Source organism: Eptatretus burgeri, chromosome 16 (assembly GCF_056783735.1).
Source record: "Eptatretus burgeri isolate ZD-2024b chromosome 16, Ebu_testis_v1, whole genome shotgun sequence".
In the NCBI taxonomy this organism is placed as follows: Eukaryota; Metazoa; Chordata; class Myxini; order Myxiniformes; family Myxinidae; genus Eptatretus; species Eptatretus burgeri.
Genome location: NC_140976.1, coordinates 6,224,351 through 6,248,867, shown reverse-complemented (window position 1 = coordinate 6,248,867; position 24,517 = coordinate 6,224,351). Strand labels below are relative to the sequence as shown.

General features: G+C 42.9%; 1 protein-coding gene across 2 annotated transcripts in view; it reads left to right on the top strand.

The window, feature by feature from the left end:
* The window catches only part of LOC147010400 (uncharacterized), a 76,716-nt gene that overhangs the window by 22,502 nt on the left and 29,697 nt on the right, over positions 1-24,517 (top strand). For both annotated transcript variants that reach the window (XM_085859124.1, XM_085859123.1), the window contains 17 exons: positions 2,134-2,249; positions 4,423-4,537; positions 5,483-5,698; positions 7,064-7,228; positions 13,645-13,785; positions 14,148-14,206; positions 14,427-14,544; positions 14,861-14,979; positions 15,360-15,495; positions 15,672-15,850; positions 16,447-16,540; positions 16,799-16,955; positions 18,823-18,849; positions 21,241-21,431; positions 22,605-22,763; positions 24,211-24,353; positions 24,450-24,517. The exon at positions 24,450-24,517 is cut by the window's right edge and continues 69 nt beyond it. In XM_085859124.1, coding sequence (XP_085715250.1) covers positions 2,134-2,249; positions 4,423-4,537; positions 5,483-5,698; positions 7,064-7,228; positions 13,645-13,785; positions 14,148-14,206; positions 14,427-14,544; positions 14,861-14,979; positions 15,360-15,495; positions 15,672-15,850; positions 16,447-16,540; positions 16,799-16,955; positions 18,823-18,849; positions 21,241-21,431; positions 22,605-22,763; positions 24,211-24,353; positions 24,450-24,517 — 2,203 coding nt within the window. The remainder of the gene's footprint in view (positions 1-2,133; positions 2,250-4,422; positions 4,538-5,482; positions 5,699-7,063; positions 7,229-13,644; positions 13,786-14,147; positions 14,207-14,426; positions 14,545-14,860; positions 14,980-15,359; positions 15,496-15,671; positions 15,851-16,446; positions 16,541-16,798; positions 16,956-18,822; positions 18,850-21,240; positions 21,432-22,604; positions 22,764-24,210; positions 24,354-24,449) is intronic.

Sequence of the window (24,517 nt, the reverse complement as noted above, 5' to 3'; positions counted from 1 at the left end):
AATACGATGTGACTGATGACATCATAAAATGAATTCTTCACTCGCATTGGGTCGTAGATCAGAAACTGTCCATGAAGTTTCAGATTTTTCGGATAAGGGTTTTGTTTCACCAATTATGCAGTTACTCCCAAGGCTCTAACGCAGCAACAGGTACAAACAGAGGTTCGTCGGCGGGATAGCACAGTCCGCACAGCATCAGGATATGGTACGAACACCATGAAACGGAAGACAAAATACTGTATTGGAGTCAACTGAAGGAAACCGAATTAGTGAAGAGCAAATATGGAGTCACCAGGAGGAACGTTTCAACATCCAAACCACCTCTTCACTCTTCCTCAAATGATAACTCTTCCTCTCTGTCCCTCTTTCTCTCTTCCTCTCTGTCCCTCTTTCTCTCTTCCTCTCCCCCCTTGACCATACTACCACATCTCTACTCCGATGGATCAGGTAACGGTCAGTTTTAACTCGCCAAACAGTGATTCATGCCAATACATATCCAAATGTCCCAGTGCACCCCCTGGACCAACAGCTGGTACGGGTGGTGGTGAAAACCCTGGGACAAAATAAAAATGGACGAAGAAATAAAATACCCAGTGCTGGCCAGTCACGTAACCTTTGAACCCTGAACAAAATCATGACGACGTAAGGAATACACGACACCCTTTAAAATGACGACGCACAAGAAAAGGACCATTTTTGGAACCAAGTTATTTGTTTTTATTTTAATTGGTTTCGTTGATTGATTAAACTGAGGCTGTTATTGATTTCTTGAGCTGCGTTTGTGATCAATATCCGAGAAATATGCGATGATTTATTATCGACAGTTGATCTGCATCAAGTTGTTATTGAACTTTATTTGATTTAATGTTGTGCCTGCTGGTCATTATCAATGTAAGGGGTTATCTACATATTATGTACACACAAAGGGGAAGACGGGAGGGTGTCAATATTTGTGTGATCTTTGCCTTTTATTCAACGTTTCTAGAAAAGATGAGAAAATATATCTCGTCACTCGGTACATTTGATATCTCTCTCTCTCTCTCTCTCTCTCTCTCTCTCTCTCTCTCTCTCTCTCTCTCTCTCTCTCTCTCTCTCTCTCTCTCTCTCTCTCTCTCTCTCTCTCTCTCTCTCTCTCTCTCTCTCTCTCTCTCTCTCTCTCTCTCTCTCTCTCTCTCTCTCTCTCTCTCTCTCTCTCTCTCTCTCTCTCTCTCTCTCTCTCTCTCTCTCTCTCTCTCTCTCTCTCTCTCTCTCTCTCTCTCTCTCTCTCTCTCTCTCTCTCTCTCTCTCTCTCTCTCTCTCTCTCTCTCTCTCTCTCTCTCTCTCTCATATTCTCTCTCTCTCATATTCTCTCTCTCTCATATTCTCTCTCTCTCATATTCTCTCTCTCTCATATTCTCTCTCTCTCATATTCTCTCTCTCTCATATTCTCTCTCTCTCATATTCTCTCTCTCTCATATTCTCTCTCTCTCATATTCTCTCTCTCTTATATTCTCTCTCTCTCATATTCTCTCTCTCTCATATTCTCTCTCTCTCATATTCTCTCTCTCTCATATTCTCTCTCTCTCATATTCTCTCTCTTTCATATTCTCTCTCTCTCATATTCTCTCTCTCTCATATTCTCTCTCTCTCATATTCTCTCTCTCATATTCTCTCTCTCTCATATTCTCTCTCTCTCATATTCTCTCTCTCTCATATTCTCTCTCTCTCATATTCTCTCTCTCTCATATTCTCTCTCTCTCATATTCTCTCTCTCATATTCTCTCTCTCTCATATTCTCTCTCTCTCATATTCTCTCTCTCTCATATTCTCTCTCTCTCATATTCTCTCTCTCTCATATTCTCTCTCTCTCATATTCTCTCTCTCTCATATTCTCTCTCTCTCATATTCTCTCTCTCTCATATTCTCTCTCTCTCATATTCTCTCTCTCTCATATTCTCTCTCTCTCATATTCTCTCTCTCTCATATTCTCTCTCTCTCCATACCTCTCTCTCTCCATACCTCTCTCTCTCCATACCTCTCTCTCTCCATACCTCTCTCTCTCCATACCTCTCTCTCTCCATACCTCTCTCTCTCCATACCTCTCTCTCTCTCTCTCTCTCTCTCTCTCTCTCTCTCTCTCTCTCTCTCTTGCAGTCTTGTTCCCTTGTTGCACACAAATGGTTCAAGAAAATATCCTTTTATTTGAAACCAAACCAGGCCAAATCTCTGCTCAAGAAACTTGGGCCTGGCTGCAAAGTGCGCTTGGACAAGTAAGTTTTGAGTTTGTACCTTCACATGAGGCTTGAATCTCTCATCTTGATAATGTACTGTACTGTGAGGAAAAAATGGTATCCAATTATAAAAAGGCATTGAACATGATTGTGAATGCTATCTCTTTCATTATTCCTTGTCTAATTAATCCTTCTTTTCCATGTCATTTCATTTCTTCTCCGTGTTCTTTCGCGACCCCGGATGGCCCAAATTTTTACACCCCTTTGTGCTGTTGAAGATAACTCCATGAGAGTTCATTCACACGCTTAACTGGGATTCACTGTCGTGCGATCAAACCGGTATAAAATCAACATGGAGCTGATGGAAAACTGCTGCTGAGAAGAAACGGGCAAACCAAAAGGTTGAAAAAGGGATGAGGCCCCAAACAGTGGGATGAGAAAAGCTGGAGACGTATGCTCTGTGCGAGTGAATCAAAAGTTTGAATTATGTTCGTCAACAGTGGACAAACTAGAGAATCCATAGAACGTGATACCCCGCACAGTGGTACTTCAATGTTGATAAAATAACGATTTTAACGATCGTTTGAAAAACCTCCAAAAGTTTTGTGCTATTGAAGTGGTCCAGAAGCATTCTGGAATACGGCCCTTATACACCACCTTTATTTAAATTCAAGAACTGCAAAACTGGAGGATCTTGTAAGTATGATGACGGATGATTTGTGTTCTCCAGTGTTGAAGTATCTAATTCATTGAAAATAAAATAAAGATTGTAAAAGTCGTATAAATAAATTATTTCCGGGTTTTGCCGCCATTTTCTGCAGTAACTAGTACATCGCCCAATCCAACACGTTACATTAGTTATTCGTGCCTGTTGTTTGTGTCCATTATGACATCCTGAAAAACAGTAAGTTTTCTGTTTGTAATGATTTTTAAATTTTTTTTGGTTGCAAGGCAAGCCGACAGTAAAAAAAAATACTATCTCACTCTTCTCCGCGCACGTGCGATCGGGACAAAATCTTAGCCAATACACGGCAAAACTAAAGACCAAAACTAAAGATTAGCCAAAAGTGAAACGGCAAACTTGTTTTCCTATTCATGTTCCGATTCCTGTTCAAAATATACCATTCACGTTGGTCCTCGATCATAAACTCAAGATCAGAACGTGACACTGCAGCCAGACAGACGGATGGACGGACATGAACAGATTGCTTAACCCCTCTTTTCGCTTCACGTGCGTTGGGTAATAACAGTATCGCAGTCAATGTACGACGTCTATCATGAAGCAGGGAGGAGCTGGACAAGTTTGGAGTTGTATTTTGATCGTACAATTTCACGACCATACATTGATATACGGTGTGAGTCGAGGTCGTCTTTGGAAGTCCTACTTGAGTGTCTTATGCCTGGTGTTGGCTTAATGGTTCGGGTGGTGGGTTTGGGATCCTCGGATCCTGAGTTCAAATCTCCCTTGGCTGTTGAATCATTACAAGGTGTGGTTGACTCTGCCTGTCATCCTTCTGAGGTCGGCAAAATGGGTGCCAGCTTGCTGGTATCCTGTGTTGGAGTGGTGACCTGTCAAGGATTGTGCCCAATAGCCCAGGAGACTGCTTCGGCAGCACCAACACTGCACAGAATATGGTCCCAATGGATGGATGGATGGATGTGACTGCACCAAGACAAGCTACTGTATACTGTTTTGTGTAAAGGAAAAGGCTCATATATATATATATACTGTATATACATAATGATTGTTCATTGCAGGTTATTCATTTTTATTTAGTATTTTTGTGCAAATCCAACGTCCGAATAATATCTTCACCATCTCATTGTAAATACTCCTTCGTAAGTCCTATATGAGTGTCTCTTGTGTGTTTAATCCTTGATAATCTCTCATCAGGCCTTACCTACGTAAAGCATTATTTAGATGTTTCTTTCGAAGGGACTTTGATAGGTTTTGAAATTTGCACCCGTTCGTTGCACACTACCTTGTTGATTTGATCATTTGTGAGTCCCCCTGACAAAGTCAACTACCTTTTCGGAGAGGTTGTACTTTGTGATACCTGTTTGTGACGCATTGTTTGCTGCCTCGAGGTAGTCTCGCTTTTTGACACTCGTGAAGTGGTTATCTGCGCGCCATCCCGAGGCACAGAACTTCGTGCACCTCCGCCATTCATGAACCGGTCGTTGTCCATTACTGTTGACTGTGTCCCGCCAGATATGGAGGTCTCGTCTGCTTTCTGACGAAGAAGGAAGTGGGTTATCTGGAGTCTGACTGGGATCGGAAGGTGGTGCTTCAACAGCTGCCCAAATGTCGGAACAGTGTTCGTCAAGTGAGTGAAAAAGCATCTCTCTCTCTCTCTCTCTCTCTCTCTCTCTCTCTCTCTCTCTCTCTCTCTCTCTCTCTCTCTCTCTCTCTCTCTCTCTCTCTCTCTCTCTCTCTCTCTCTCTCTCTCTCTCTCTCTCTCTCTCTACCTCTCTCTACCTCTCTCTACCTCTCTCTCTACCTCTCTCTCTACCTCTCTCTCTACCTCTCTCTCTACCTCTCTCTCTACCTCTCTCTCTACCTCTCTCTACCTCTCTCTACCTCTCTCTACCTCTCTCTCTCTCTCTTGTAATCCAGCATGTCCAGCTGTAGCTGCAACTTAGCAAAACTGGCCTTCTGAAGGACATTTACATCCTTCATTTTTTTTTTACTGCTGTGTGTGCTCATGCATTCTCTCCTTGTGCCCTTTCATAAAAAGTACCAGATTTAATGAGCATGATCATACAAACGATAATGTGAAAACTTCAGTGCTCAACTTGCGTCTCCGCACGACATAACATTTCCACTAGTCCAACTCTCAGCATGTGTCATTTTAGTGTAATGTACATTTATATATCATGGTCTCACCAAATATAAATTTTCTTTTTAAATCCTGTTTTAACTACTTTATTTTGTTTATCCAAGATGTTCTTCTTCTTCTTATCAATTTCACATTTGAACTTTGTACAACCGTTACATTTATTCCAATGTAAATCTCCACTAAGTTTTATAACTTTCATTATTTTGCAATTTGTGAACTTTTGATATTTAATTTTTTTTTGTGTCAAATTCATCTCCTTCTTCTTTTTTGTTTCTTATCTGTTTAATAATGGTCCTGTAAATAACTTTAAAGCAAATGAGTTCAGACTGAAGTCATATTTTCTTGCACTAGTTCCCTTGTTTTCATGATGGTTTAACTTTGCCATTTGTATTTTTCAAAAAAACAAATCTTGCTATCTATCTTTGCTTCCAGATCTACAAAGAACTCGCAATGATGAAGGTTCCTTACTCTGTTGAAACCATTAAAACTATGGGGAACAAATCATCCTCGATGCTGGACCTGGAAGCCCTAGATAAACTGAACGGCACCACTGTGCTGGAAGTGGTTGCTTCCCTGGGAGAAGATGATGGCTGGAGTCGCAGTCAGGCCGCAACGATTGTAAAAAAGTTGACGTCGTCCAATAAACGCGTGAGTGTTTGTTGAACCTGGTTCTTTCATCTCAGTTGTCTACCTTGCACTTTTCTTGATTAGAAACTTGTTTTACAATCATTGGGATATTTCTATGACATTGGGCTGCCAAGATTGACTCTGCAGGCTTGAATGACCTCGTTGGGATGGCGAGTATGTTTGGCATTCCCCGATGAGCACAATGCTGCTAGATATTGGCATCTCAGTTTCGAATCCCATATTTTGTGTTTATTCATCCATTGTCTGGTATCGTCCTTGTAAATTGATGGTAAAGTGCACAACTGTTGTTTCCAAACGCCCCTGGCCGACAAGTAATCTAATATATAACGAGTACAAGTGAGCACAATATACACCCGAACAAGAAGGTATATACAGAATTGTGCTACTACATGGAAAACAGCATCGTGGTTGCCATGGCAACCACTTTAGATGACGAACGTATGTCGCGACACACCGTCTCCACAGTCTGTACCTATGTACGAAATATGAAACGTGAAAGTTGAAAACTTTGGGAGCGAGAGTGTGGACAGGAACGGACAGACGGACGACTGCTATCACATAGTACGCCCCGATATATATATATATATATATATATATATATATATATATATATATATATATATATATATATATATATATATATATATATCGGGCGTATAAAAAGGAAAGTTTGTGTGTTTGTACATTTATGCATCTGGAGTCCAGACCCTGCAGGAACCAGTGCAACTAAACTTTTCATGCCCTCATCCTTCATCCAGGGGAAGGTTGAGGGCTATGTTTGGATTAAAAAAAAAATTAATAAATAAATTGGACAATTGGCCTTCACGCCTTGATTGGGTCTTGTACTTATACACAGCCTAGGTTCTTTTTAATTTTTTTCCTGGGAGTGATCGAGTAATATGTTTCGTGAAGGTTGTATATCGTGATTTGTTGTATTTTAATTTTTTTCAAATTAAAATTAAGAGAAAGTGGTCTAACTGCATTTGCAACGGCCAAGATTGGTAATTAATACAAAACCAGAAGACAAATATTCCCCAATTTATCATGCAGGAAATATTTCAATTCCTATTTCATTGAATTTCCCTGGGCAATACCAGGTACTTCAGCTAGTATACATGTATAAAAGCTCATCCATGAGCCCAAGACATTATATGAGAGAAAATGTTTGATATTGTTGAAGAGAACAGCCATAAACCATGGTGTGATTCTCCCCACAACACCCGCAGAGCATTTCAATTTGATTTGCATTTAAAAAGTAAAATGTGAAGTGTGTTTGCTCTGTCCATCCTGCTTTTCATGAAACTTGTGATTTTTAATAATGCTTTTGTGGTGAATGGTTCAGGTTTGCATTTTGTATTTATTCAGTTGAACACATCGGAGACTCTTATCAAACTTGGAAGTCTGATAAAGGGCGTGCATAGCGAGGCCTTTACTTCAATGTCCCCTGTTGAGCTCAAGAAAGCATCCAAGACCCTGGCCAAGCAGTCAGGAAATCTGAGTCCGACACAACGAAAAGCCATTGTATCTCAGGTGAGAAAGCTTGTCTGTGGGGATTAGAAAATGTTTAACAATGAGTGTGGGTGTTAGAAAACATCAACACTGATCGGATGCAATGTGGTAAAAGGAAAAGTGTAAATAAACGCTTTAATTTACATTTAATACCTCTATGACGAGAAGGGCACTCGGTGGAGCGCATACCTCCGCCACGTAATGCCTGACCACGAGAACATATCGGGCCCAATTCATTTTTGAGATATCGTGCTATATATCGTTTTTGGCCCGATCTCTCAACGGTGAAAAATCGCTTGAAAAAAACTATCAGATCCGGATCCGGATTCGGCTCTTCACCAAAATTGAATCGATTCTTCCTCACCACACACCCAACATGTCCACCAAGTTCCGTCCGAATCTGTCCATAACTTTTTGAGACATCGTGCTATATCTCGTTTTTGGCACTATTTGTCAATGGAGAAGAATCATTTTAAAATTTGAGTAGCCGGACCCAGATCTGGATCTTCACGAAAATCGAATCCATTCATCCTTATCACACGCCGAACCTGCCCACCAAATTTCATCCGAATCCATCCGAAAATTTGAGATATCCTGCACACAAATAGACAAACAGACAAACAAACAGACAAACAAGAAGAAGGCGTCGTGCAGAACACGATACTTGCATGATCCATAAAACAAATTTGACCTCAAAAATATTTGGCGGTTGAATTCAATGACCAAATATGCAACTCCTCTTCAAATTTCAAGTCAATCGGATGAAAATTGAGGATTTTAGAAACTTCACCGAAGTTGTTGATCTTTGACCTATGTTGACCTTTTGGTTGATGTCGACCTCAAATATAATTGGCTGGTTGAACTCAATGACCTGAAATGTAAATCCTCTTCAAATTTCAAGTCAATCGAATGGAAATTGAGGATTTTAGAAACTTCACCTAAGTTGTTGACCTTTGGCCTATGTTGACCTTTTGGTCGATGATGACCTCAAAAATAATTGGCTGGTTGAATTCAGCAACCTTAAATAAGGAACCTCTTCAAATTTCAAGTCTATCAAATGAAAATTGACAACTTTTTAAATTTGGCCGATGTTGACCTTTTGGCCAATGTGACCTGCAAAAATAATTGGTGGTTGAATTCACTGACCTGATATGATAATCCTCTTCAAATTTCAAGTTAATCGGATGAAAATTGAGGATTTTATAAATACCACCTTAGTTGTTGACCTTTGGCCAATGTTGACCTTTTGACCTCAAAAACAACAGGCTTCTTCCTTATGACAAACTCTACCACGTGGTGAAGTTTCGTGAAGATCGGTTTAAAATTGTGACCTGTAGGCGACAAACAGTCAGACAAATAGACAGACAGACCGTCAGACAGACAGAACAAGAAAAAGATGTCATGCAGAGCATGATACTTGCCAAATCCACCCCCCTCTCCAGAGGTTGCCAGGGATACATCAAATTGTCCATTTCATTTTGATTAAAATTCACAATCTCAAAGTTCAGGTCAATCGCATGAAAAGTGATTATTTTTCAGATTAAATTTGATGATTTTAGAAGTTTGTCCTTGAGTTGACCTTTGATCTTTTGATGTCAAAAATAGTTGGTTTCCCAATTCAGTGATGGACTCTGCAATTGCTGCTTAATTTTCATTCAGGTTAATCAGATGAAAATTGATTATTTTTCAGATGAAATTTGATGATTTTCGAAATTCGACCTTGAGTAGAACTTTGACCTTTTGACCTCAAAAAATAGTTGGCTTCCCAATCCAGTGATGGACTATGCTATTTCTCTTTAATCCTCAAGTCAATCAGATTAAAATTGACGATTTTTCAGATTGAAATTGATGATTTTAGAAGTTTGACCTTGAGTTTACCTTCGACCTTTTGACCTCAAAAATAGTTGGTTTCTTAATCCAGTGATGCTTGTTGTTCTTGTTCAAATCAAATAAATCTTGTTCAAATTTCAAGTCAATCAGATGAAAAATGACGATTCCGGAAATTTTACCTCAAAATGAATATGCTTCTCAGTTGAGACTACCTCTACAACTTGGTAATAGTCCATGGGCCAAACCTGAAAATTTGACCCATCGGTACCATCTCTGGTGGCAAAGGCTCACTATGTTTTTTTGATCGTTCAGGACCTACAGATGAGTAATTGAGGTGATAGCCGTGTGAAATTCGCAGCTTTCTGGTAGTTTTCACCTCTCAAACATCACCCTCCCGCTATATTTTGAAGACCAAAATTTGTGGGTAGGGGAAACTAAAATGACTGTAGTTTCGCTCTGGATGGGTCAATCTTAACAATATACCACTCATAATGTCTGTCTATTGTATGTACCCTCTATCTAAATCAAGAAGGTTTATGCAAAATATTTCATTATGTAGGTCACCAGAGGTCAAAAGGTCACAAATTTTAGTGTCTGCCAAAATCGTCTTTAACACAACTTATTCGACTAAAACAAAGCAGTAAAAATGAACAAAAAGTAATATCAACTTCCAGAAATTATATTTTAGATGTCTTCAGGTAATGTTGAGGGCTTGGAAAGTAACCTCAGTATTATGAGTTCTCAATCATCATCATCGTCATCGTCATCATCATCGCAATCTGATTCAATATCAACTGTCATCTCTAGTTCATCCTCATTTCGCTGGTTTTCGCAAGTTTGTAATTTACACGTCAGCGTACATTTCAACCCATTGTCTATGCAGCCACACTCTCCCTTTTTTGCAAACTCGTTTGCACTGGCAGGCCATCATTTCCAACACAGCTTCAGGTGCCGGAGTTCCGGCCATCCAGTCGATGGCAATTGAACTGCTATCATCTTTTACCCATCCATTTCCCTCTGGATCAGGAATTACTGATTTTGTCTCCAGCCTTTGCTTCCAAATTCCTGCCTGGTAATTGGCACGGAGGGCATGCTTTGTTCGACTATCTTTACAAGGTGGAAGAAGGCTTGACTCTATTTCCCCTCTTTTGGCAAAGAACACCTCGTATCGGAGTTGATTTACCTGTACAGTTTTTGTGGACGATGCATACATGAGACATGTGAAATGTTGCAAGGTATCAAACATTTGATCTGATATCTCCCATGCACTTCCAAGGTTGGAGAAGGCACGTTGGAATTCACTGTTTGATCGCATTTTGTCCAGTGGTCCTGCTTTGCCTCGCCCAATGAAAGAACTTACAGTGTCACATCCAGTGTAAGCATGAAAGCCGAGAAGTGCACCACATAGTTCATCTCCAAGGGATAACCTGAGTAGGGAAATGTCCACAAATTGATTACGTGTCTTTGTTCCCCTCTTCTGGAACGAGGTAGCCGGAATGTCCTTTGCAAAGGAAAGTAGTATAGCACAAATACATCTGTGTCCTCAGAAACAACAATTACAGTTTGATATGCAGTGTCAGCGGCATGCTTCGCATGAAGTATTAACCGTGTGTCTGCCTCTTATTGAGAGGACTCAAGTTCACCCATTTCACAACTACCACCGATCAATATCTTGTCACATCTTATGCCACATGTCACGAGAAGAACTTTGTCTTTAATCAGGCTCCTGTTGTTTTCAGTTTTCCAATCTGCAACCAGAAACTCAATAAGTTTTGTCTTATTGTCAGCTTTTGCTTCTTAATTGTTGCATGGAAATCTACAGCATCCGGTGCCTCCTTTTCAAGATGATCAGTCTTGAACTTCTGGTATGCCTTTTCGCCAATGCTTTGAGCAGTGAAAAGGTCCTTCTCAACATCTTCCGGGGCCAATGCGCCGGTAGAAATGTTCACGAGAGAGTCCTCTTCTGATCTGTAGGGATTTATTAAACAGTTCTGAATAAGATCAGTGAGTGATTGGACGGCTGACTCATCTTTTTCAATTCTCTTTTTCTACAAATCTGGATAGCTCGAAGTGGAGGAACGAGTTCCTAGCATTGCTCTGAGGTGATGAATAAACATGCTGTGGTATTCGGCATTTACGTAATAACGACGAATTGCATCTGGGTTTAAGCTAAAGCCTCTTGTGCCACCTGACGTCTGGGTATCCTTATTTATTGTTTCTTCAATTGTTTGGTTCACTGGTATTTTGCCAATCGGATTATCAGCTCCTATTTGAACAGAAAATCCTCCGCTCATGAAGTATTCATACATTTCAGGATGATGAATATCTGACGACAACATTTGCGCATAGTAGAATGTCAAATATCTGGCATAGTTTAAACGGTCATACGCGAAACACCATGGGATCATGTCTCTGATTGAGGCCAGGTGCAAAAGCCAATCCCCTTCTCTTGTTGCCCGCAACAAACCAAGCACAACCTCGACCATATCTGGATAAGATATCCAAAATAATGATAGGCTGCCGTTGTCATTCTTGAGGAAGGCGCGGTACTGTGGGAAAAGGTGGATAATGTGAATGCATGAAGCATTAGACATGGCATCATCTCGTGTCTCATGAGATACATCACTGACAAAGTCTTTTATAACAGTTAAAGCTTTAAAAGAACTTCCCCTTCCCATGAAACCCTGGATTTTAGGTATTTACAAGAAACGGTTCAAAATCAATTGCTCTGAAACAAATTTTGCAAAAGCAATTCAATAATGTCCCATTAGAATCATCTGAAGACCTCTAAAATATGCATTCCAAGTGTTTCAATCACCATTGGGTGATTTGTTACTTTATTCTAGAAACATGACTTGCCCTATGGTCAATTTTGGGCAACCCCTAAAATTGGTGACCTTTTGACCTCTTGACCTCTGGTGACCAACATAATGAAATATTTTGCATAAACCTTCTTGACTTAGAGTTTACATAGACAGACATTATGAGTGGTATATTGTTAAGATTGACCCATCCAGAGCAAAACTACAGTTATTTTAGTTTCCCCTACCCCCAAATTTTGGTCTTCAAAATATAGCGGAAGGGTGATGTTTGAGAGGTGAAAACTACCAGAAAGCTGCCAATTTCACACTGCTATCACCTCAATTACTCATCTGTAGGTCCTAAACTATCAAAAAAACATATTGAGACTTTGCCACCAGCGATGGTACCCATATCTGGTCTGGCCCATGGACGATAAAATTTCATGACGATCGGTTTGGAATTGTGACCTGCAGGCGACAAACAGACAGGGGTAAAAACATAACCTCCTTCTACTTTCGGTGGCAGAGGTAATAAAGTAGATGATTACAACGAGTAAAAATGTTTTCAGTTGTTACAAAGGAATGAATCGCCATATCACGGAAGGATAGCCGAGAGGTACACACGCTCTCTCTAAGCTGTCTACCCTGGGTTTGAATCCCGACCCAGCTATAAACCATCATCAATGTGTGTGCCGTCTCTCAGATGGACGTTAAACTGGATGTCACATCTGCCGGCCTCTCTCCCATCCTCTCTCTCTCTTCCACCCCTCTCTCTCTCTAACACCCCTCTCCTTCTCTCTCCAACCCCTCTCCCTCTCTCTCCCACCCCCTCCTCTCCCTCTCCCACCCTCTCCTCTCCCTCTCTCTCCCCCATGCTCCCCCTCATCCCCAACCCCTCTATGAAGGGGACTGTTAAGGACTGACGGTTTAGTTTTGAATTTAAAACAGCTTCCCCATAGTGTAGAATGTACGAATCAGATTCGGAGTGAGCTGAGCAGAGGGGTGAAAAGGTCGCTGCATGTGCGAGCATGCATGCATTCAGGCAGGCCTTTTCCAGGTAGATAGTGTGGGTTTTAAATGCTCCCACCCGGTTTTATATATAACCCGGTGGTTAAAAAGAAAACTTTGCTGTTTAGGTGCATTTTATCGCCATGCTCCTCTCTGTTCCCTACCCCTCATGCCGCCTTCCCTTCCCCTCACATAGCTTTCACTTCCCCTCCTCTCACATCACATTCCCTTCCCCTCACACTGCCTTCTCTTCCCATCACACTGCCTTCCCTCACACTTCCCTCCTCCCAAGCCCCTGCCCTCTCCACCTCCCCCCACTCCCATGGACATCACCAGGTGATCTCCACATGCTGTATCAATGTGCTGTTTTAATGTCCCCCATTTTGTTCAATCTTGTAATACCCCCTCCCCCTTCTCCATAAGTTCCACTACCAAACACAAGTCAATAACCCCCTCTCCTCACACTACCTCCTCCAAAACCCCCTCCCTCTCCCCACTGCCTTCCTCCTCTCTCCCCCATCCTCCTCAGTCCCACCCCCTCCAAGAGTATATAGCGATGTTTGGTGAGGCATTGCTCTCCACACCCCCTCCCCCCTTCCTCGCTCTTCCCTTCCTTCCTATCTCCCACCTTCCTAGCTCCCCCTACTCACTCTCCCACCCCTCCTTCCCTTCCCTCCTCCTCCTCTCTCCATATCTCTATCTGTCTCCATCTACCCCCCTCTGCTATTTTCTCCGTCAGCGAAGCGACGGGTTGCATTTGCTCATAGATAATAAACAAATATTACTGCATTGTTTCAGGTAATGAGTGCCTCGAACATCTCAGAAATAATGGAACATCTCGAAGGAGATTTGATCCAGGAAGTCCCTCTGAAAGACATTTCCGCTCTCAAGACCGTTGATGCCGCAGTCTTCCATGACAAGAACTTCTCTCCATCGCAGGTGATGCGATGCACTTGAAGGATGTGATGCATTTTTGATGGATGCAATTTTGTGCAATGGATATGATGGTTATGATCGATATGATTGATATAATGGATGTGTTGGATTTGATGGATATGATTGATATATTGGATGTGATGGATATGATTGATTTCATGGATATGATGGTTATGATCGATATGATTGATATAATGGATGTGTTGGATTTGATGGATATGATTGATATATTGGATGTGATGGATATGATGGATTTCATGGATATGATGGATATGATGAATAACTTCTTTGTAAGAAAACATTCTTGAAAAGTGCATTGAGAATGGTTTTCTCTGTCTGATTGCAATCTTCCTCTTATTATCCAGGCGATGATTTTGGTTCCGAAGTTCTTGACGAAGAAGAAAATTCAACTAAGCGATCTCAAGTACGTTGTTTCCTTTGCACAAATCATTAAAAAAAAAAAAAAATTCCTGATTATCATTCAGTAATATTTTGTTCAATTACCTGCCTCTTCAAACATGCTGAAGATAAGCTACAGATGTTGATAAATGGACTTGAATTATGTCCTATCGCTCACTGGTCATGCCATTGATGTCACACCTGTTGGATCTGTTTTTGACCTGATTTTTATCGTTACCCTCCAGGGCGCTGGGTTCAGCTACTCGTGGACTAAGTTGTGACTTGATGAAAAAATTAAATGACTCCAACCTCCTGATGCAAGTTACCTACCTTGTTAACACTTCCACTCTCTCAAGGAGTCAGGTATTGATTGATACATGAGTTGGGTTTCTAGTTGTTAGATGTGAGAACAAAAGGTGGAGTTTTCCCGCCCGGCTGGAATCTAGTCTTCATGTCCTATTTATGAGCGTTTAAAATTTAGTCATTAATGTGTTCAATGTGAACTTCACTTCAGTCGTTGGGCATCAGAACAGTGTTGTGTTACATCTAGTTGAGTTGAGGGGGTTGGACATTTGCCACTATTTTTTTCATGGAAAGCGAAGTAGCGATAGAGTAGAATTAGGAAACCGATAATCACAGACCTTCCCAATCTTCCCGATCGTGTTTTTTTCGCCGTCAGATGATGTGTCTGGCCGATCGACTCCACGAGAAGCTAACCAAGGACGATGCAAAGTACTTCAAGAACATCACTGAGAACCAGATAAACTCCATCCATCCAGCCATACTGACTCTCTTCCCGTAAGTCCCAATGCTTTCCGGTTCGCTCAGTGGATTTGGCTCTTGGTTTGTGAAACTTTCATTTCTTTGTTCGGTTTGTTGTTGATCATTCGGTCACTTTACTGGGTGACCGAGTTCTTCAAAAATCAATCAACGGCTTCCAGTTGTTTTTATCGTCTTACTTTAGTCCACTTTTGATGCAGTTTGTGGTCCTTTTGATTGCTTATTCAGTCTCTGAATGATTCGTCACTCATTCACTGAGGTTGTTTGTACGAGATATCATGATTTTGTAACATGTCAAACATGACAGGTTCTGATCCCATGACAGACAAACTGCAGATCGGAGAGAAGTAGAAAGATATGTTTTTGTTCTAACGGTCACGAACCCATTTGCCCACAAGGTTCCATGACATTCAGAGCATTCCTGAAGCAGCATGTCCAGCTCTGATTGCTCGATTTGGTGAGACCAATCCCACTTTGCTCCCCAAGAGTTCACCGAAGCGTTCCACCTTTGTGACCAAAGCAACCAACTGTCTGGTATGCTATTCCATAATGATTGGCTCTGATAGAGGAAAACATCCCTCTCTCTTTGGTATCATGTGATGGAATGATAAATGGGAAAGACGTATTGGGAAAGACAATGCTATGATTTTGAAAATTTCATTGTTGTTATAATTACAGCATGTTCTACATCGTTCATTTTATGACCACAGGACTTTAAAAAACCCGAGGTTATGAAGCTGGGATTCTTGGTCTGTGACATCTCTGCGAGGCAGCTGAATGCAACCCCAAACGAACAGTTCAAGACCTTGATACCAAAACTGCATGCCTGTGGAACTCTGAGCAAGGAAAAGGCTGATGTTGTGGCAGCGAAACTCGAAAGTGGTTTCGGGTACCTGGCAAACTCTCATTAAGATGAATTCTAATAAGTTGAATACTGTGCATTCTAAAAATTACTTTAAAAAAAAATTACTTTTAAATTACAAATTTAAACCACAATTTTAAGCCAGGTCCAGTCCAGGTCCAGCGCGTGGACTTGGGTCTGGGGCCGGCATACAGACTCTGGTGTGGGGCTGGTACGAGGACCCATATCTAGACCCGGCTTGCGGACTCGGATCCGGGCCCGGCTCGCACACTCGCATACCGGGATCGTTCTGACGTGTTTCCTTGCTCAAAAGTGGCAAATGTGTGAAAATCTTAAAGGGCCGAATTAAAATTGTTTAAAAAGCCAGGAGGGACGATCTAATGGTTTAAGATTGCACCAATAATGTTTGGATATTGTCTTCTCATAACATGTACATCAATGGAACAGTATGCTGAGGCCATTGTCCTTCAAAAGGTCCTTTAAGTGGTGATACCGTCTGTATTGTTTACGGATAATCATTTTAGGCCAATCACTTTTCCTACAATAATCCCACTATTCGAGCATAATGTGACCCATGTGTGGACCTCCATGAGTATAGGCCTTCTTGGCATTTGTTTGTTCAGGCAATTTGACAGGTGGACCGTTATGAAAACGAGGCAAGCGGGTCCTCTTCTCAGCGTACTCACCTCAAAACAACTGTCCACTCTCCCTCACACTGTAAGTGTCTTCGTTTTCATCCCCCCCCTCTTTGGCAATGTTTCTGCCTCTCAACGTTAACCCAACACCCCCGCGTCGCCGCTCACCCCTCACCTCCAGCCATCTCATTCACATCACGCTTCTCATCTGACCCTCCTTTCCCTACTCATTGCCATGAAACACTATTGTTTATTCCCTGTCGTTTTCTGCTTGTTCACATTTCTATGTTTACGGCCGGCGATTGAATGCGATGTCACTTTTCATCGTTGTGTCTCTCAGGTTGAGTTTGGAGAAACCTTCGTCAAAATATTCACCGAAACGCACCAATCAGAATTGTCTGTGTCTCTCCCTGAATTCCAACGCTCCTGGAACCTCGACATGTTGATGAAAGCTGCCATGACTCGCCTTTTCCCTTCAACAAGCAAGCCCAAAATAAGTGCGTTTCACGGTTACACCTTCAAAGGAATGTGCCTCATACCTGGGCGTGCACACCTTTCTCATCACCTCTGGGCTCCCCTTACTCAGCACACGCACACACACACACACACACACACACACACACACACACACACACACACACACACTGTATTTTTAGTCCTCATTGAGAGTACATCCCGAATCGGAGCTCTTCGGGGCAACAGTTGGGGATTTCCGATGTCCTCGTTGTGTTGTGATTGGAGGAGATGATATGGATATAAACAACAATGTAAAAGTAAAATGCGAAAATATTCGAGAAGGTTGTTTTGAAATGTGTTGCTGGAGAGGAAAGTTAAATATTTCATGTACTGCAAGAAGAAGAAAAGAAAAAAAAACTCATCGGTGCTTGAAGAACTTACCTCCACAATGTCCATGAGAAGCGCTGATACTAGAACACAAACTGTCCTACTTTAGACACATCATGTGTGCAGAAAACAAACGTCTGGAGACATCAACCATGCTGAGTGTGGTTGAGGGACGCAGAGGAAGAGGAAGACCTTGCGTGTGCTGGACGGATTGGGGTAAAGGCCACGACCAAGCCGTCTCTGCCAGAGCTTCAGGAAGTAGTGCAGAAGAGATGTTTGGACAAATCTGATCATGGATGTCACCAGAAGTCGGACACTGCTTGACGGAATGAGATAACTAGTTATAATAATTATTACTAGAGGTGGGCATGCAGACCAGCGACTCATAGCCGGTACACCACCGTGTGTAAGTATGTCCAATTTTCTCCAAATTTCTCTCTCGGCGAGTATTAAATAATACGATTGACCATTAGGAATGGAGTGTAACGTCAGCGAAAGGTCAGAATTGGGCCATAAGGGTGTCGGGGGGGCAATAACTTTCAAAAATCCCTCGTCTCGCGTCGTGTCCCATTCTCCTTGATGATGATGTACATTCTGGGGAACTTCCAACCTGTACGTTATTTGAGTATCCACTTATTTCCTTTTGGCCTTCTGTTTCTCATGAACCTGCTGCTCATCCTCCATTGTTTCATTCGACAAGACCTCAACAAATACCGATTATAGAAAAAAAAAAAAAACTGCGGAAAAGCGATGCATTGTCGTTTGCGTTACCGAGTCCAATATGAACAATGTCTGATACAAGTTTGCGATCGTACGCTGAATTCCTGGTTTGATTAACAGAATAAAACACGAAGATATCTGTGCTCTTGAACGATGTTTGGACATGTACACATTCTGCCATACGCATGGGGTATGTGTGGTGTCGTGCTTCTGCCGATGAACCGAGTTGCACCAATTTTTGGCCAGCATCCTGGTCACCTATTAGCCTCGTTTGGACTTGAGGGAAGTACGCAAGACGGGCCAACAGCACCTCTGTCTATGCTGCAATTCCAGTCGATGGAAAATATCACCTGAAAATATCACGGACCTCAGGCTTTGCTTTGTTAGCCGAATTCACAACGTCATGGCAAAAACACCAACAATGGAACTCTGTTGAGGGCATGCCTCTGCCCGGCTGAACAGTTTACGTTTCGTATCCCTGGATCTGGATCTTCACCAAAATCAAATCCATTCATCCTCGTCACGCACCCAACATGTCCACCTAGTTTTGTCTGAATCCGTCCATAACTTTTTTTCAGATATCCGTAACAGACAGACAAACGGGGCGAAAACATAACCTCTGTCCACCTTAGCTGGTGCAGGCAACAACAACAACAACAACAACAACATGATTTGTGAATAAGGGGAAAGGTTGTTCTCGTTTGTGTCTGCCGTAGTTGTTGCTGCTTTTTCTCATTTTGTTTGAGGATATTGAAACAGCTCTTTTCGGTTCTTGATTAATTCGTCCACTTTTTGTTTCAGGACAGTGGAAGAGTGCAGCTCCTTACGGTAATTTCCAATTTTGCACTTTCAATCGCTTCGTTTTATCTCAAGTTGGCATTTTTTAATGTTACAATTATTTAGTTTGAGTTATGAAGCCTTTGAAAAGAACACATGCATAGCCATGCAGAGCAGGTTCCAAAAGATGGAACCGTGAGTCGCGTCACGAGACCTGGGGGCTTCTGCCTCTCACTTGAGGACAGCTTGACCGGGGCTTGTTTCCAAAAACGGTCTCATGGATTGGTTGAGCGATAGTGTTTCCTTAACGACCTCAATCAACAGAATAAGCTCAATGTACCGATAATGTCATTGGTATTCCCCAATCCCACCCCCTCCCCTCCCCCACCTTACCAAGAGTGGTGTAGTGGTGCAAGAAATATTGAAATCTGCAAGTAAGAGGGTTGGGCTAGGAAGAGTTAATGGGGGTAATAAAGATCATGGATCAGGATGGGGGAGAACACTAGATGGTGGTGCACTGCCTGCTTGAAATCCGAGAGGGAAGATGGAGGCGGAACATCAGGTGTTTGTTTTGACAGTAGAAGTGAGGAACAAAAGAGTTGAGGTGTGCAAGTCAGCTTGTATTTTGGAAGTTTAACCAGGAGGGGGTTACTGGATGAACATGTGCATCCTGGAATTGCTGAGGAGGGTCAGAAGACTGGGAGAGCAGAGGGACAACGTTGGACAAGAGACGGTAGAAAACGGAGACCACCAACCTGCCTGTGATGTCAGAGCAACAGACCATGTGCTTCGGCTTCGTTGCAAGGGATTCCAATAACTTTGAGAGTTTTAGATTCCACAGAATGCAGGAGAGACAGATGTGATGCTGGAGTGCTATCCCATTCTGGAGAGCAGTACTCCATTGTGCTATGGATCAAGGCCTTGTAGACTGTGAGTAGCTCTGACTGTCGAAGGAACTACTTGGATCGCCGGAGGATGCCCAGTTTGTGGCGAGCTTTCGAGGCCAGTTCTTGTTGAGTGGTCACCCAGGAGAGGTCGTAGCTGACGGTCATGGCCTAGAAGTTAAAGAGACTGAATCTCTTCTGGTGCCTGACTGTGCAAATATGGACGATCCTTCTCGAGTGACACCATTCATAAGAGTTGAGGGTTTGAGCCAGTCATACAAAAGTTTGAAATCCCTGGTTTATTGTTCGAAATCGACCAACTTGGGCAATAAACATTGATACAGAAATTCATTGCCACGTTCCTGACAAGTTTGCAGCAATTGAGTGGCCACAAGTTTGAACCAGTGGTAACAGGTTCAAACTCCAATTGCATGAAATCACAGGAACAATTGGAAGGGAATCCCCATGCGGTCATAACATGAACCATATCGAGCTCCAAGCACAGAGCCAACGTGTTTGGTAGAGCTCGCTTCATTTGCAAATGGAATCTCAGCAGCAAGGCACCCATTCAGCAAACACGGATTGATTGAATGAACGATTAATTCATTCATCTAGCGGCACAGGATCACCGAACGACACGGCTCGATTGAAGTTGTGAGATCTGGAATCCCACTTTACCAATGGCCACCCACCATGAGTGCAATGTCCGACCAGCGCAACATTCCATCGACTGTCCGTCCATTCTGATCACGCTCCTCCACATTTCGAGGATATTCAGTGGCTTCCTCTTCTCTGGTTAAATCTTATCTCCAGAGCTTCAGTTGTCATATTGGAGGTTTTGAGGATCTACCACTTTATTTTGCATCTCAGTCCCTCCTAAACATGCCTTTAACAGGTACCTGGGAAATTCGTTGCCAGTCTCTTTCACCAGCTTTGTTTTTGTGCCTGGAAGTCTGGATTGGACCCACGATTTTAGAGATTTTGCAGGTTGTCCGGTGTTCCTCACATGGTTCCATTATCAAGGGGTTGAACAGTCCAGAAGACAAAGATGGACACTGCTGGGATTGATTATAGTCGGTCTGCAAAAGTATGACTGATCCTAGCGGAGATATCGGGCCCACGGAAGATGACATTTTATTAGTCCTTCAAGTATTTTGAGGAATAGGGACAAGAGAATCACAGACTATCCTTTCACCAGCATGAGGAAATGCATCTATTTTATAATGTAGACACAGGGGTTGGGGTTCATGGGGAGGAAGGAGGTTGATGATTCTGCTATTTGAAGGCCCCAAAGCCCTCACTATTAAGGTAACAGAACAACAAGCCATTGTGACTCATTGCAGCTGATCATCACATGACTTCCTCTTGATTTAAAAAAAAAAGTTTTTAAAACTCATTCTGTGTGTCCTGAAAACAGATATTATTTTTGGAAGAAAGCACCAGCAAGTACTTTGTGGCATGAAGACTTTAGTTCTCTTAGTTTTGGGCAAATGGCGTAACTGCTAAATCATGTGCGTATGTTGACCTGTCTTTTTTTTAATTTTTTTTTTTTAATCAGGTGACTGCACTGGGGTACAAGCCCCTAATTCCACCATTGTATCGCTGCTGAAAGAGTTGAACAGCGAATTGACAGCCAATCAGCTGTACTGCATGTCCAACTCCACGTTCAAGAACACCGTGGATGTCTTGGGAGCTGTGATTGGGTTCAACGATGCTCAGCGATCGGCTCTGTTGGCAAGAGCCAAGGAGGTTTGTTTACATTGGGGGTGGCGGGTGGTGGTGAATGCTGGAGATGAGGATTATTTGAGAGGAGAGCAATGAAGAAAGCTTGAAAAGGAGAGGGAAATATTTCTCCAAAAAATACTCACCTTTTCAAGAGGGTCGTGTTGGTGCCAGCATTCAAAGGTGCAGTCTTGGATGGTGTTTCTGCCTTTATGGAATCATCAGCAAGACAAAAATAAGGTTTGAAGTTGAAAATGTGTGACGTTTGGTGAGACAGAGAGAGAGGAGGAAATTGGAGAGGGGTTGGGGGGGGGAGAAAGAGGGGAGGGTGGGGGGGAGATATAAGGGAGAGGAAGTGTGTGTGGATGGAAAAGGGGAGGGGTGAAGAGTATAAACAGGTGATAGCAGGGGCAGGGAAGAGGTAGGGTGTGGGGGATAAAGAGTGGAGGAGGAAAGAGAGAGAGAAAGAGGGGAGTGGGAGGGAGGAGACTGTCTCTGTCTCTGTCTCTCTCTCTGTCTCTCTCTCTGTCTCTCTGTCTCTCTCTGTCTCTCTCTGTCTCTCTCTGTCTCTCTCTGTCTCTCTGTCTCTCTCTGTCTGTCTCTCTCTGTCTCTCTCTGTCTCTCTCTGTCTCTCTCTCTCTCTCTGTGTCTCTCTCTGTCTCTCTCTCTCTCTCTCTCTCTCTCTCTCTCTCTCTGTCTCTGTCTCTGTCTCTGTCTCTGTCTCTGTCTCTGTCTCTGTCTCTGTCTCTGTCTCTGTCTCTGTCTCTGTCTCTCTCTCTCTCTCTCTCTCTCTCTCTCTGTCTCTCTCATTACGGACAGACATGGCAAGTATGTGGGAGGGATTAAGTCTGCATATGGAGAGGTTATAAGAAAATGGAGGGAGGGGATCGGTCCATTAGTGTTGAAGAATACCGGGGAGACAAATCCCAAGTGGAAACCGATCAGACACACTTCACACCACACAATACTTCCCTACCTCCTCTCTGAAGCCACATCTATCCATTCTTTCTCACCATTGCTTCGTACATGTACATTTACAATTTATACTGATTCACAGTGTTCACCTCCACACTCCCAACTTGGTGTTCTGTTTCACATCGTCTCTCCCCTTGGAGTTCAAACAAAACCCCCTGTGGATGTTGAATGGATGGCACATGATGATGATTCATCGATTGATGGTTTTGGGTCCATCTCGACCAGGCCTGGGGTCCGCAAGTAGAACAATGGACCGAAGAACAGATCTCTTCCCTTGGCCGACTTGCCGTAGGACTCACGTCAAGTGAACTCTCTTCCCTGACACTTTCCTCCATCGACACGGTGGCGAGCCTCGCCAAGGCCACAGGGTGGACACCTGAACAGGTGATTCATTTTGATTATTTGCTTCGTGTTTTTGAAATGTGACCAAATAATGAAGAAAGGCCAACTGGCCCGAATGATGAATGTGATTAATTAATTACCTCTGCCACCGAGGTTATGTTTTCATCCCTGTCTGTTTGTTTGTCTGTCTGTCTGCGAGCAGGATATTTCAAAAAGTTGGGGACAGATTCGACCGAAACTTGGTGGGCAGCTTGGGTGTGTGGCGAGGAAGAATTGATTCAATTTTGGTGAAGATCCGGTTCCGGATCTAGATACGAGAATCATTTAAATTTTGAAGTGATTCGTCACAATTGAGGGATAGGGCCAAAAACGATATATTGCATGATATGTCACAACAGCGGACGAGTTATGACAAAACTTTGTGGACCTGATGGGTCCATCCATCCATTGGGACCATACTCTGCGCAGAGCGTCGGTGGTGCCTAAGCAGTCTCCTTGGCTATTGGGCACAATCCTGGACGGGTCGCCACTCCGACACAGGATACCAGCAAGCTGGTACTCATTTTGCCGACCTCGGAAGCAGAAGGATGACATGCTGAATCAACTCACCTGGTGTTATCTCAATGGCTGACAGGGGCACAAACTCAAGACCCTAAGATCTTAAGCCAGATACCTTAACCGTTAAGCCACCACTCAGCTTACATGTTGGGTCGGTGACAAGAACAAGCCAATTCGATTTTGGTTTTGGTCCGTATCCAGATCTGACCTATCAGTGGGATACAAAATGTAAACTGTTCAGCCTGGCGGAGGTATGCTCTCTACCGGGTGTAGTTCTAGTTTGAATTAGAGTTCCCTCACACGGAACCTCAACACAGGAGGAGGCCATGAGGCCCAACAAAGCCTGTGTTATTATTACCAACTTTTGCTTCTTGTCCGTGGCTCTATGCTTTTAAATGCTGAGCATCAAGTAAGCAAGCAGCACGTACCATTTTTAACGTCTTTGTTATGACTCGGACATGGTTCGAATCCCCGACCTCCCAGACCCCGTGCGGACGCTCGCTCTAACTGTTCCGTCACCAAGCCTGATCAACCCAAGAATGAATCCCGAACGAACTCGACCCCCATTGGAGATGAGGCCACAACATCTGGACTTTCTTCTGCAAAACTCTGAATCACTTCTGTCGGTCACACGGTTGTCGTTTTGCTGACATTTTGTTTAACATTCACCTTAAGAAGGATTTCCTTTCCTTTTGTTGAGGTGGTTTCCTTTCCAGAAATAAGACCATCGCGTAGAAAACCTTGTGAACCCACAACTGTTTGATCACTAATCGCATTCCGATGATAAATGAGGTGTAAATGTTTCATCTTTCGAGTTATTATGAAGATGTGTGTGTTATGTGCGAGTTAAGTTGTTTAGTAATGAGTGCTCGTCATTACTTAAAGATGTCCACAGTTACTCCTCTAATGTTTTGTTCCTCCTCTTCATCAGGGAAAGGTCATTGTGGAGTGCTACCTCAACCAGACTTCCTCTGCTCTGGAGAGTTTGTCATCCACAGAGCTGACTGGTCTTGGCTCTCTTCTCTGCTTCTTGACGCCTCAGCAAGTCGCACGACTCAACACAGATGCATACAGGTCCGTCCCTGCGTGCCGCCTCAAAGGGAGCTCGGTCGGTGTGATGTGAGGGGAGTGACATCAAATTGAGTGTTGTTCTGTCGTGTGGTCACGCAGCAACTCCGCCAGAAATGTGGGTGAGAACAGGTGTGATCAGCCGGTCCTGCAAGCCCTCAAGAACAAGT